This window comes from Ictidomys tridecemlineatus, chromosome 7 (genome assembly GCF_052094955.1).
Source record: "Ictidomys tridecemlineatus isolate mIctTri1 chromosome 7, mIctTri1.hap1, whole genome shotgun sequence".
NCBI lineage: Eukaryota > Metazoa > Chordata > Mammalia > Rodentia > Sciuridae > Ictidomys > Ictidomys tridecemlineatus.
Window position 1 is genome coordinate 194,607,641 of NC_135483.1, and position 12,053 is coordinate 194,619,693.

General features: G+C 59.2%; 1 protein-coding gene across 20 annotated transcripts in view; it reads left to right on the top strand.

The window, feature by feature from the left end:
* The window catches only part of Agap1 (ArfGAP with GTPase domain, ankyrin repeat and PH domain 1), a 473,567-nt gene that overhangs the window by 453,566 nt on the left and 7,948 nt on the right, over positions 1-12,053 (top strand). For all 20 annotated transcript variants that reach the window (XM_078018283.1, XM_078018285.1, XM_078018287.1 and 17 more), the window contains one exon: positions 10,684-10,939. In XM_078018283.1, the coding sequence (XP_077874409.1) occupies positions 10,684-10,939 (256 nt within the window). The remainder of the gene's footprint in view (positions 1-10,683; positions 10,940-12,053) is intronic.

Consider the following 12,053-nt stretch of genomic DNA (forward strand, 5'->3'; position numbering starts at 1 on the left):
GCAGCGAAAGCCAGTTGCCAGTCTTCACCAGAAACCCACTCAGTCTTCGACAGCTTTTCCAAATGCGTTGCCACTGGTCACCTAAGACCTTCGCTGCATTGTGCTTGACACCCACTTGAGAAGTCTCTGGTGGGTTCGGTCCTTCTGGGGTGTCCCTGCTTTCCGGGGCGGAGGGGCTCAAGTCTCCTGTCCCTGGTGTTGAAGGGGCACTGGTGCACACCCACTGTGCAGTATCCGGAGTGGAGGAATGGCCACTGCTCTGCCCCCGCCTGTTTATGGTGCCCTGTGTTCCAAAGCCTCCCACAGCCACTGTCGTGGTAAACTTAATTCACCTTGATGGGGACTCTTTGCCAGGACAGCCCAGAGGCCACCAGGGTGCAGCTGCGTTTCACGCCACTCTGTGTAGAGTCTGGGACTGCCAGGTGGCCTTGCCCCTGCCTGGCACCAACTTCTCGGATTCGTGCTTTCAAATAGCTCTTCACGTTTTTCCCAGTGGTGAGGTACAGGGACGTCCACAGGGTTGGGCCACTGTAGCTTGGCGACGGTGCTGTGCACACACGCGGTTCCAAATGCCTTTAGCCCTCGCACACAGCAGGCAGGCGCTGCATAGGCGAGGCTGTCTGCAGGTAGGAAGCCGCAGGAAGGGCTCCCAGGGTCCAGGAAAGATGGAGGCAGTGGTGCCCCTGGGGCCCTTTTCCTTTAAATTCTCGTCTCATGCCCAGGCCCGTGCGGCTCTGCACCTCGGGCACGAGCCAGCGGCACTCCAGTTGCCATCAGGTCCAGGACCAGGGGAACGGGCTGCCCAGTGGCCCTCCAGCAGCAAGGACTGGGTGCAGGTCCAGCCACAGCCCTGGGCCTCTGCAGGATGGCTGCATGGGGCTAAGAGGTCCTCAGGCTGTGCCCTCACTCCCAGCCTGCTGGGGTGGCTCCTCGCTGGCCAGCACCGGAGCCATCTGCCCCTCAGACTTCTCACAGCACCTTCTCCCTTCTCTGATTCCCAGGGGTCAGGCCCACTCAACACCCAGCCAGAAGGCACAGTGTTGGCCATTTAAAATCAGGACTCGGGTGACAAAGACTGCTGTGGACAAACGGACCCACCCTGACGCGGTCAGAGCAGGACAGTGGTGCCGCTCTCACCGCCCCTGCCACTTGTTCAGATCTCACCCTCCCCACTGGCATCCAGAGGGACAGTTTGCAGGCTGGTGGGCATGAGCGAGGCCGCCTGCCTCCAATGGGGTAGATAGGCTCTCGTCCTAGGAGGCCGAGGTGGGGACTTAACCCCAGGCCAGCAGGAGGGTGCCATCCACCAAGGCCACCAACAAGAAAGCCTTAGATCCATACCCCAGCGGCCCACTAGTCTGAGTGAAGAAATGTAAAACACCCTGCCTTTGAAATTAAGAGCAGGGCATAGGAATTCTTGAATCAACTTCAGTTTTGCCTCAGCCAGATGAGGGTGGCCAGGGACAGTGGAAGGCCCCGAGTGCCCCTCAGTGACAGCAGCTCCTCGTCCTGGCCTGGCTTCCACAGTACCAGGGAATGACCCTGCGACACATCTTCCCCACGCTTCTGGAAGCCAAGGATCGAGGTACAGCTGGAGCGTGTTCTGGCCAGGGCCCGCCTCCTGACCTGCAGACAGCCACTTTCCTGCTGCACCCTACAGGGAGCAGAGGGGGGTCTCTGTTTGTCTCCTGCTCCTTGGGTTCCACCCTCAGCCCAGTTCTCCAGAGGCCAGCCTCCTGACCATCACCTGAGCTAGGGGTTCCCGTGAAATCAGGGAGAGCCCGGGCCTCAGGCGCACTGCGCTCCCTGGGCCTTCTCCCTGCACCTGCACGGTAGCCAATCTTGGTCTTCTTCCCGCCTGCGGCCTGCTGACTGGCAGCCTTTGGGAGCTGGGCAGTGGGATGTCTGCTGTATTTGCTTTCCATTTTCACAGCAGAGACTAGAAGTCACCATTGTAGGAACGGAAGAAAGGACCTAAGTTCTCACAGTTTACATCAGAACTGAAGACTCCCTGTGTGCGTGCCGAGCAGCGGCTCATGCCAGCCTTTGTCTAAGAGCCAACCTGAGGGAAGATGAGCAGCCCCTGGAGGGCAGCTGAAGCAGGGCTGGGTGTCCAGGCACCAGTGTGATGAAGCAGACCCTGGGCCTTTCCGGGCTGGTGGCTCCCAGGCCATGCTGTGGCTCCAGGGGCCCGAGAATAAATATGGACAAGTGTTTTCATTCTGGGACTGATGTTTCCACCAACGGAGCCTGATAAAGCAGTTGGCCCCCGCTGGCAGGCAGGCGGGGGGTGAGACTAGAGCCCTGTGCCGCCCTGACAGCACCTTTGCTTGGTGCTGGGGTGCCAGGAGGGGGCTTGCAGTCTTGCAGAAGTAGGCCAGAGGACTGGCCACCATCTGGCTTAAAGACTGTGACCCCAGAGGGGACCTCAAGAGCCCCTGGCTGCCTTTCCCTGGCTGCTCATGGCAGGGTGAGCACTCTGGGCCCGTGCAGATGGTTACAGGTGACAAGGGGGAGCTCCCTGGCAGGCGAGACAGTTTGTAGGATTTTTTGTCAAAATGGCAAGCTTGGCTGAGGTGTTCCTCTGCACATGCCCAGTGAGAGCCAGGCCTGTGTGGCCACCAGCCTGATGCACGGGCCTCTCGCTGACAGGTAGCTCTCCTCCGCAAGGCAGCGAGACCTTCTGCACTGTCCTCACCTCTCAGCATATCTTCCCAGGACCTCCTACTTCAGACAGCAGGCCTTGGATCATCCATCCTCTTTAGAGGGCAAACGGAGCCCTGAGGGAGGATAGGTCTCTGGTCTGGAGTGCCAGGGCCAGCCATGCTGCCCAGAGAGGCCTGGGTCTCTCCCTCGGTGTGCTTAGAGCTCTGTGGGCACCTGCACATCGTGGGTTCCAAGCAGGTCTTGGGGGTCTATTTACTCATTAGCCTTGTGTTTTCTCCCCCCAGGGCCAGACTGGGCCAGTGGCTGGCCCTCTTGTCCTTATACCTGCCTTGGCAACCCCCAGCGAAGGTGCACAGGCTGCCGGGAAGCATGGGACAGAGGACATGGCATGCATATTACCACTTGGACCCGGAGTGTTCTTCAGTGGGGCTCCTGGGTGGAGGGCCGTGCCAATGACAACAGTGTCACAGAGGTCACTGGTCTCCACCTGAACCCAGACTGAGTCGTGGGTACGATCGAGCTCAGCCCAGGGGCATCAGTCCTCTTCTTGCCTGGGACAGCGCAGGCTGCACAGGGCAACACAGAGTCACACAGACCTCTGGGGACTGGACCACAGAGCACACAGTCCTCGCCCTCCTGGGCTACCCGGGCCTGCACCTGCAGCCCCGGTAGTGGAACTCAGACGTAATAAGCCTAATATGGTTGACTTTATTTAATTAATAATGATCCTGTTCTGTTCCTCCATGCTCATAAAACAGCCTGCAGGTTGGCAAAAACACTCATAGTATCGACCAGAAGTCAGGCAGGATATTTATTTTTCCTTTGCCCCGTGAGCGTAAATCCTTGTCCGTTGCCTCCTGCTCCTGCGTGTGGGATTTACAGTGGCCAGTTGCTTAAAAGCTTTCAGTAATTAAGGAATAAATATCCATCGGTCTTTGTTGGCCATCCTGCTCCTGCGGCCTGACCCCTAGCAACGCGGCTGGGGGAAGGCATGCATGAGGAGGGCCCGGGCGGCCCTCGCCCCCAGTGGCCGGCTTCCCCTGCCTGCGGGGAGGAAAGCTGCTCTTCAGCACATTGTTCCAGCCCCCTCTTCCGTGCCTCCGCCCGGCCCTGCTTTGCTCCAGGCAGGAAGCACTTTGGAAATTCCTTACTGCTAGCCAGGCTGTTCTCTTCCTCCGTCCTTCCTCTCCGGGTCTGTCACCACCTCACAGCCCGTCTCCTCCAGCTTCGCCTCCTCACCCCAAGGGCCTTCCCGCGCTGCACTGCACTTTGCTGCAGAATCTCCAAGAAAATCGCTGCTGAGAAACTCTCAGAAAATCACTCTCACATCCCCTGGGGGGGACGATGTTTCCAAAATGAGCAGGGTTGTAAGTGACAGGCACACACATGCCCAAGTTATGTTCCGGCCTTTCCCATCTGGGGGCAGTGCTCAGCCCCGAGAGGGCTTTCGGGAAAGGCGTTGGTGCTCAGGACTTCAGAGAAGCGTTTGGGAAGCCGCGCGCAGAGGTTGGGAGGTTGGGAGTGCACCACCGGGGACGCCCTTCTCCCCTCCGGCATGCCTGGCCGGGCAGGAGCGGTGCCTGGGGGCCATGCCAGTGTTCCTAAGGACGCGTCTCCTGGGCGGCCACGAGACAGGACAGCCAGTCCAAAGCTGTGTGATTATCTGTTAAGAATCTTCTTTCTGGGAATCCAGCCATTAACCTTCTCGCCCCTTGGCAGCCTGCGAAGCCCTCCCTGCCAGACCCAAGCAGCTGATGGCAGTGGTTCCTGGTGACTGAGTCCTCGCAGCCCTCTGGGCCCGAGGAACAAAGAAAGGGCTCCACATCCAGAGAGCCTTGCTCTGGGGAAGGTGGAAGAGGTGGTCTGGCGAGGCGTGGCTCCGCCCCACCAGACCTCGCCACAGTGCTCTTCACTGACCACCAGGACTGGCCAGTCTCTACGGTCATCACCACCATCCAGCACCGGGCACCTCGCACCCCTGCATTTTGGTCTCAGATACTGTGTCTGCTGTTTTCCTTCACCTCGTTTCCCCCACAGCTGTGATTTCCTTCCCTTTCACTCTCTGACTACTCCAGAAATTGTCAGTGTCGTTCACCACTACTCTATGCATGGTTTCAGTAAGGTGGGAAGTCGGGAGGGGGACACTGCCGACAGCCCTGTCAGCCTCGCTCCCCGGTGGCGGGGGTGTTCCAGGCTGCAGCCATGATGCGTTCCCGGTGGTGTCAGCACTCCAGATCTGCCAGGCCAGCAGCACAGGGCAGGAGCGGGCTTCCCCAGGAGGCCTTCAGGCAGCCACAGGCTCAGCCACTCGGCTGTCGCAGCCGGAGCCTGAGCAGCGCCCTTCGCCTCTTAATTGTTCACGTCCTCCAAAACAGGGCGACAGGGGCAGTCCCGGAGCTCAGGAGCCGGGCTCGAGACAGCAGTGGGTTTGGTGCCTGGCGAGGGCCGCTCTCTTCCCTGGCAAGCCTGAGTCACGGCGCCTCAGTGCTGCATGCTCCCGTGGCGGGGGGCGAGCGGGCACCTGAGCCTCTCGCGCAGAGCAACAACCTGCTGCCTGTGACTCGGCCACTTCCCTGGGGCCCCGCCCCTCAACACCATGCAGGGAGCAGCCCCGCAGCGTCCCCACTCACTAGGGTGGCCCACGGCCATTCCTGCGGCACACCCTCAGTCAGGCCAGGACCGGCGTCAGGTATACTGTCATCATAACCTCCACAGCGCTGCCCGTGGCTGGTCTCACCCGTGTCTTCCCCACCCTGCCGGGGTCCTCCAGCACTGGGCATGAGGGACCTCAAGCAAGGACTGGACCCCATGGCCCCAGGATAGAGCCTGGTGCAGCCCACCATGGTGACAGGCCCTGTCTCTGTCCTTGCCTCAGAGGCGCCTGCCCCACAGCCCTGACCTCACATCCTGCTGGACTCCTGACCTTGGCTCTATCACTGCCAAGGTTGCTGCCCTGCCTCTATACACCTGATGTGATGCCCAGGCTGGTGGCCGTCCCGTCACATCCACACGCTCGAGGCTGGCACTCTGCGCTCATCTCACTCAGGCCTGCACACGGGTCATAAAGTCCTCCTGCTCTTCACCCTGGCCCTGAGCTGCCCTCCTAGCAGGCTGAGCAGAACCTGATGTCCATCTCTTTCCAAAGAAGGGAGCTTCTGCTCAGGGCTCCTGGCTGTGCCCTCATCACGCCTGCAGCCAGACCTTGAGGCCAGGCCCGAGACTGCCATGCGGCTCCCTGTAGAGCATGTGCCAGGGACACACACGTCCCTGTGTCGCATCCTCTGCTCGCAAACCAATAAGGCCAGGCTGGGGCGCCGGCCTGCACCCCACAGCCCCATCTGATCTGGGCGGCGTGCACCACCTGGCCTCCTTGGTTCCAGAGAAGAGGAGCTATGCCTATCACCTCCAGGTTCCCTCCACCCCCTCCTGACACCTGGACTCCTTTGGGCCATGATTTCCCAAAACGTGGCCTCAACTCGCACACATTTTGTTCTGCTTCTGATACGCGATTCGTTTGTGAAGATGGTAACGTGCTCAGGGTCCCTCGAAGAGTTCATGTCGTCAGGAATGACCCACGAAGCCAGGTGCTGTCTGTCCTTACCCTCAGCATCGTCACGGTCAGTGCAGGAGGTGGCACCTGGTCTTCACTGGTGCAGCAGTTGGTTTCCGGGTAGCAGGTGGCAAGAGAGATGTGTTTGAGGGAGTCCCCTTTGAGGTGGACACATGAGGAATTGGCCAAGTGACCACTGCTTAAGATCAGGGTGACAAAGCCACCAGGCTGCAGGGCCAGATTGTCCATGCCGAGCCCCCTGGACCCCCATGTACCCAGAGGGCTCCTGGCTGCAGAGCCAGGAGGACCTGGCGTCTACCCTCTGACCCTAAGTCCTGTTCTTGTTCCCTGGCTGGACCTTGGTCCATGCACCAGGCAGCTCCTGATCACAGCCCAGAGGGAGATGGAGGGCCACCCACCAAGAGACTTCATTGGGAGCAGGAAGAGAATACCTACGAAGGCATCTTTGAAGGTGTCTTCTCTTGGTTTGGGGGGATGGGCGATGTCTGTCCTCTGATGAGCAGGCGCTCTCTCTCCCTGGTGCTTGAGTGGCTGATTTATCTAAAGGTGTGTCAGCACCAGGATCAGATGAGCAGCCAGCCCCTCCTCCCTGCTGACGGCAGCTGTGCCAATAATTCATTTTTTAGCTCATTAGCTAACAGAGGCCATGAGCAGTGGTCCTCTGGGGCACCGGAACGAGGTGAAGTGATGTACTGCTGGCTTCCTGCTCTTGAACTGGCCTTCCTTGGGGAAAAGAAAGGGTGCAGGAGCCCAGCTGGGGACAGAAGAAGAGCAGGACGTCAGAGTGACCACTGGCATGCCTGCACCTGGCATCGTGGATTCCCAGGGTGGTGCCTTAGGCAGAATGTCCTCATACCCGGCAGCATCCACCTCTCACCTGTTGGCCGTGCGGAAGCCTGGCAAGGGCAGTGGAGGTCATGGCTCAGGATGCCCTATCCGAATGCCAAGTACCTACAGTTGGCCTCTTACAGTTCTGGAGGCTGGAGGCCCAAGGTCGAGGGGTTGGTGTCTGGCAAGGCCTCTTCCCGTCTTGCAAGTGGTTCCCTCTCATCCTTATCTGGCTCTCCTTGCACTCAGAGAGCAAGGGAGGCCTGGTTTCTCTTCCTCTCAGATGGGCACCTGCCCCAGGACCTTAGGGCTCCACCCTCATGCCCTCATTTAGCCATAGCCACTGCCCTAAAGACCCGAGTCCAGCTCCAGTCCCTGGGGTTAGGGCTTCAACACAGGAATCGGTGGGCAGGGAGCCAGGACACTTCAGACTTCTCCTCTGTGGGCAAAGGCCAGCCCACTCAGCCCTCCAACTGTGGCAGGCACAGGGTCACTTCAGTGACCCAGTGCCCTTCACCCCCATGTCTCTGAGCCCTCCGTACCGTTAGGGGGCCTGGGAGACACCAGCAGGCTTGTCCAGGCCCCAGCCAAGAGCAGCTCACCTGGCCACACCGAGCACGTGGAGTTGGAGGCCCCCGGGTCTGCACGTTTAGGAACCTCAAGTGCCAGCAGCAGCGAGGAGCCCCAGCCCCAGGCCACCGGCACCTCGGGTGCACACGCCGCCCCACTGCGGATGCTCTGTGCTTTATAAGAATACCAGCAGCTGTTTTCAGAGGGGCCTCTGTGGCCTAGGCCCTGTGTTTGTACTAACCAGGTTAAAACTGCTAACAAGAGTCGTGGCTGATAGGTGCAAAGCCAGCAGCCTCCCTTAGCTCCCTGGAAGTCACCTCTTGGTGTCTAACAAAAGATCACAGTCCCCAGGGACGCAGGGGTTGACTTCGCAGGACTGTTTTGGAAAAGCCCACAATGCTTGGTGAAGGGCCACAAGTACAGCCACACGCTGAGCAGCTCTGGGACATCCCGGGTGGAGGGTGGAGGTCCATGTGGACCGAGGCCAGGAGGGCAGACCCTGTGGAGAGTCCACGAGGCTTGTCTTCTTGCAGTATTCCCGGCACCGGTCCCGAGGCCTGGCCCCTCTTCTGTATTGGAGTCAGAGGTCCAGGTGGCTGTCAGCAGCTGCACCCTGCTGGGGACTCTTACGTCCCCTGGGGCCAGGCCGTCCCCTAGGCCTCTGCCAGGCCCTCTTCCTGTTTCGGGCACATGATGCTGGAGCGCCCCTCTCAAAGAAGGCTCCCCAGACAGCACGTTTTCCGCCCTGCAGACCTGAGCCCGGCTTCACTCTGTGTCCAAAGGACACCAGTTTTTAAAAGCAGCCAGCAGCCCATCCCACCCTGTGCTGCTGTCAGTGACTGCCCTCCAGAGCATTCGCCACAGCTTCCTGTGGTGGCCCATTGGAAGGCCGGTGGCCACCGTCCTCAGAGAACATCCAGACCCAGCAGGGGGGTCAGAGCTGTGGGATCTGCACTCTGCCTTTGGCTGGGGTATTTGAATATTAAAAAGAACATTTAATAACTGCAGTTGGGACCGGAGTTCCTATGCTAAGTTCTCCAGCTTACCCTGGATGACTTAGCAATGACTATTAAAATCAATCGGAGCAGAATAATACGGTCTGGTTTTATGCCTACCGAAAAAATGAGAGTTAGCAAATTGGAACTTGGAAATCTGGACATATCCCACGCCATTATCCCTTTCGATTTAATTCACGTTTTGCTCTTTCTCTTTTGTGATTTATGAAATGCATCAACAAATGTTTAATATAAGTAAGGTTTTTAAAATAATTTCAAAACCACTGGGGTTTTTTGTCTCTTCTTCGTCACCAGAATTTCCGGACACCGTCTGCTTTTGTACCTGGTGTCTGCCCAGGTGGAGCACAGGTCATCCTGGGCCGCGGCCAGTGTTTGTCCTGGAAATCTCCCCATGAAAGAGTCAGGGGTCACTCTGGGGTCACTCGCATGTACCAGGAAGTGAAGCAAAACTAATCCAGGTTTGCTCCTGGAAGGATCTGTTTGCCTAAGTATTTAGCGACAGATTAGGGCTAACCCGACACTGGATCACCAGGCGCAGTGTAAACAGGGGTAAAGGTGTGAGCGGCCTTTCTTCTGCACGTCCTGAATGATGTGCCCTCAGAGCCTGTGGCGGGAGGAGGGCGGGAGGCCTGAGCGATTCCTGCTGGCCAGCAGCTGTGTACCCTGGTGATGCCCAGGACAGCCTCTGGCTGTAGGGGAGGCCGGCTGCGGCTCGGTGTCCTGGGGGCTTCCGTAACTTGCTCTGGGCATGTGGGGGCTTTTCTTACCATCTTCATCACCCTCATCGAAAAGCTTGAGCAGGCTCCTGGCACCATTCCCACGTGGTTCTTTTTAGAGTCTTGGTCCGCTCCCTTTTCTCCCCATAGCAATGCCAGAGTCTGGAGGGTCCCTGGGTTTTCTGGCTCTTACATCTTTTGTTGTTGTTGTTGTTGAGAAACCAACCCCAACCCCAGATGCGATGGCCTGGGCCCTCCGCCTGGCCCTCCCTCTTGCCAGGACACTGGTCTTGCTGTCGGGGTTCTGCTTGCCCTGGCTTCTCTCGTCACTCTGTCCCCTCCTCTTTTTCCTCAGCCCTCCTACCCGATGTCACAGGCAGGGTCCCAGCTCTACAGACCCCTCGACACCCAGCTCCAGAGCTCGGCCCCTGCCAGGCTGCTGGGAGTCGGGGACCCGCTGCCCGCTTCACCTGCTCTCCACGCCCCGGAGCCCACCCCAGGCCTCCCCAGCTTCCCCCAGCTCAGCGCTGGCTGCAGGGAGCCGCCTGCCTGCTTCCTCTCCTGGGCCCTGGAACGCTTTCCCCCAGAAAACCCAGCTGTTCTGGGTCGTGTCAGGAAGGCCGGGCATCCTGTCTCTTCCACGAAGCCTTTCCCAGGTCTGAAGAGATGACAGGAGTGCCCGCACGTCACCCAGCTCTGTCTGTTTTAAGACCTCCCCTCTGGCCTGAGAGTGGGCCTCAGTGACACCTAGGAAGAGCCCTCCTGCCCAGATCAGCCCAGCGGAGAGTAGACTCCGCTGGCCGGGGCCCAGAGCCGCAGTGCACAGTTGACACTGAGTCGGGGTTGGAGGGAGGACACTTGGCCAGAGCCCAGGGAGGGATAGCTGTGGGCTCCTTCTCCTGGAGCCTATGGAAACCCCTCAGTAGACCCCCACAAGAAGGGGCCCTCCTGACAGCTCTCTTTCAAGGTCAAGGCTGCTGCACTAAAACAAAGAACTCAAGTAGGTGTCAAGGCTGTGGCCTTAGAGAGCTGGCTCTCACCCTCTGAGGGCATCACGAGCCCTGCAGGGCTAGCTCACCTCCCCAGAGGTGCCGATCCTGGGTGCTGGCGGGGGGCAGGGAGCTCGCCCTTCTAGTACGTTGCCAGGGGGTGCCTCTGCAGGTCAGGACACCACTTTGGGAACCGTGGGCATCCTCCTGCCCTCACCCGGCTTCCTCTGCCACGTGGACACTTCACTGCTCCGGGGTTGAGGGGCGGGGGCTGCAGCCGAGGTCCTCCTGCCTGGTGTGATCACGCCTGTCTGGTGTCATTGCAGGGAGGAGAAGGAACGGTGGATCCGGGCCAAATATGAGCAGAAACTCTTCCTGGCCCCACTGCCCTGTACTGAGCTGCCCCTGGGCCAGCATCTGCTGCGAGCCACCGCCGACGAGGACCTGAGGACAGTCATCCTGCTGCTGGCACACGGCTCCCGGGAGGAGGTGAACGAGACCTGCGGGGAGGGCGACGGCCGCACGGCGCTGCACCTGGCCTGCCGCAAGGGCAACGTGGTGCTGGCGCAGCTGCTCATCTGGGTAGGTGGCGGCGTGCCCTCTCTGTGCTGGGCTCTGTCTGGTGGAAGGCCTTCCTTACCAGCGTGAGAGCGGGGATCGAGTCCTAGGAAGGAATTTGGACTGAAGTGCGGTGGCCCCTGCCCTCTGGACTCACCGTGTGGGGTGGCAGAGCGAGGATGAGAGGCAGAAGTGAGGCTGCCTCAGGAGAGCACTCGCCTGGCACGTGTGCGGCCCTGGGTTCCATCCCCAGCGTGTGGCGGGGGGGCGAAGCCCACCGGACTCTCCTTGTGGTCCTCTTGGTGTTGCCCTTGCCGGTTCTGAAGGTCCATCTTTCTGATGTCCCCTGAGGTCAAACGTGATGGCAGTGGCCCCTTTTTCATTTCCATCCTCTTTGGGGACCTGGGAAGGGTCCTCCGATCTCATGGTTGTGGCATTTCCCCATTGCCAAACCTTGGGTGTTTTTATTCACAAAATGCAATGGTAGAGCCCTAAACCCTGGAATTTGAGGGGGTGGGAGTTTGTCAAGGGGCTTCCTCTGGAATATTCTGAGTAATTTTTACTTGACATGGAAGCTCAAGTGGTAGACCATGATCCCGCAAGAGGCCCTGCCTGTGGTCCTCCACCAGCTCCCGGGGCACCTGGACAGAGCCACAGAGGAGTCAGAGGAGGGGCGCCCTGCTGGGGCTCCTTTGCCTGCACCCGAGGCAGCTGCACAGCCCAGTCCGGCACCACTGAGGAGGACTGCAGCTTCCTCCGTGTCTTTAACCTACTTTTTGATGGTTGCAGTAGAATTAGACACGCAGATACTAAATCAAAAGTCGATCAGATCCTCAGCCTCATTTTGGCTCAGTAGAGACTGAATGAAACTAAATAGCAGTGTTTTTAGTTTGCCTGGGCTGCAGTGACAGCAAACCAGTGACCAGCTCAGCCCTGGCTGCAGGGAGCCACCTGCGGCACACAGCTGCACTGACTTTTGCAGCTCTGGAGGCTGGAAGCCCAAGGTCAAGGTGTCAGCAGGGCTGCTGTCTCCCGTGGCCTGCCTTCTTGCCGTGTCCTCACATGGTCACTGCTCTGTGGACAAGCATGTCCAGTGTCTCCTGCTCTTCCTAGAGGACACCAGTCAAATTGGCCTGGG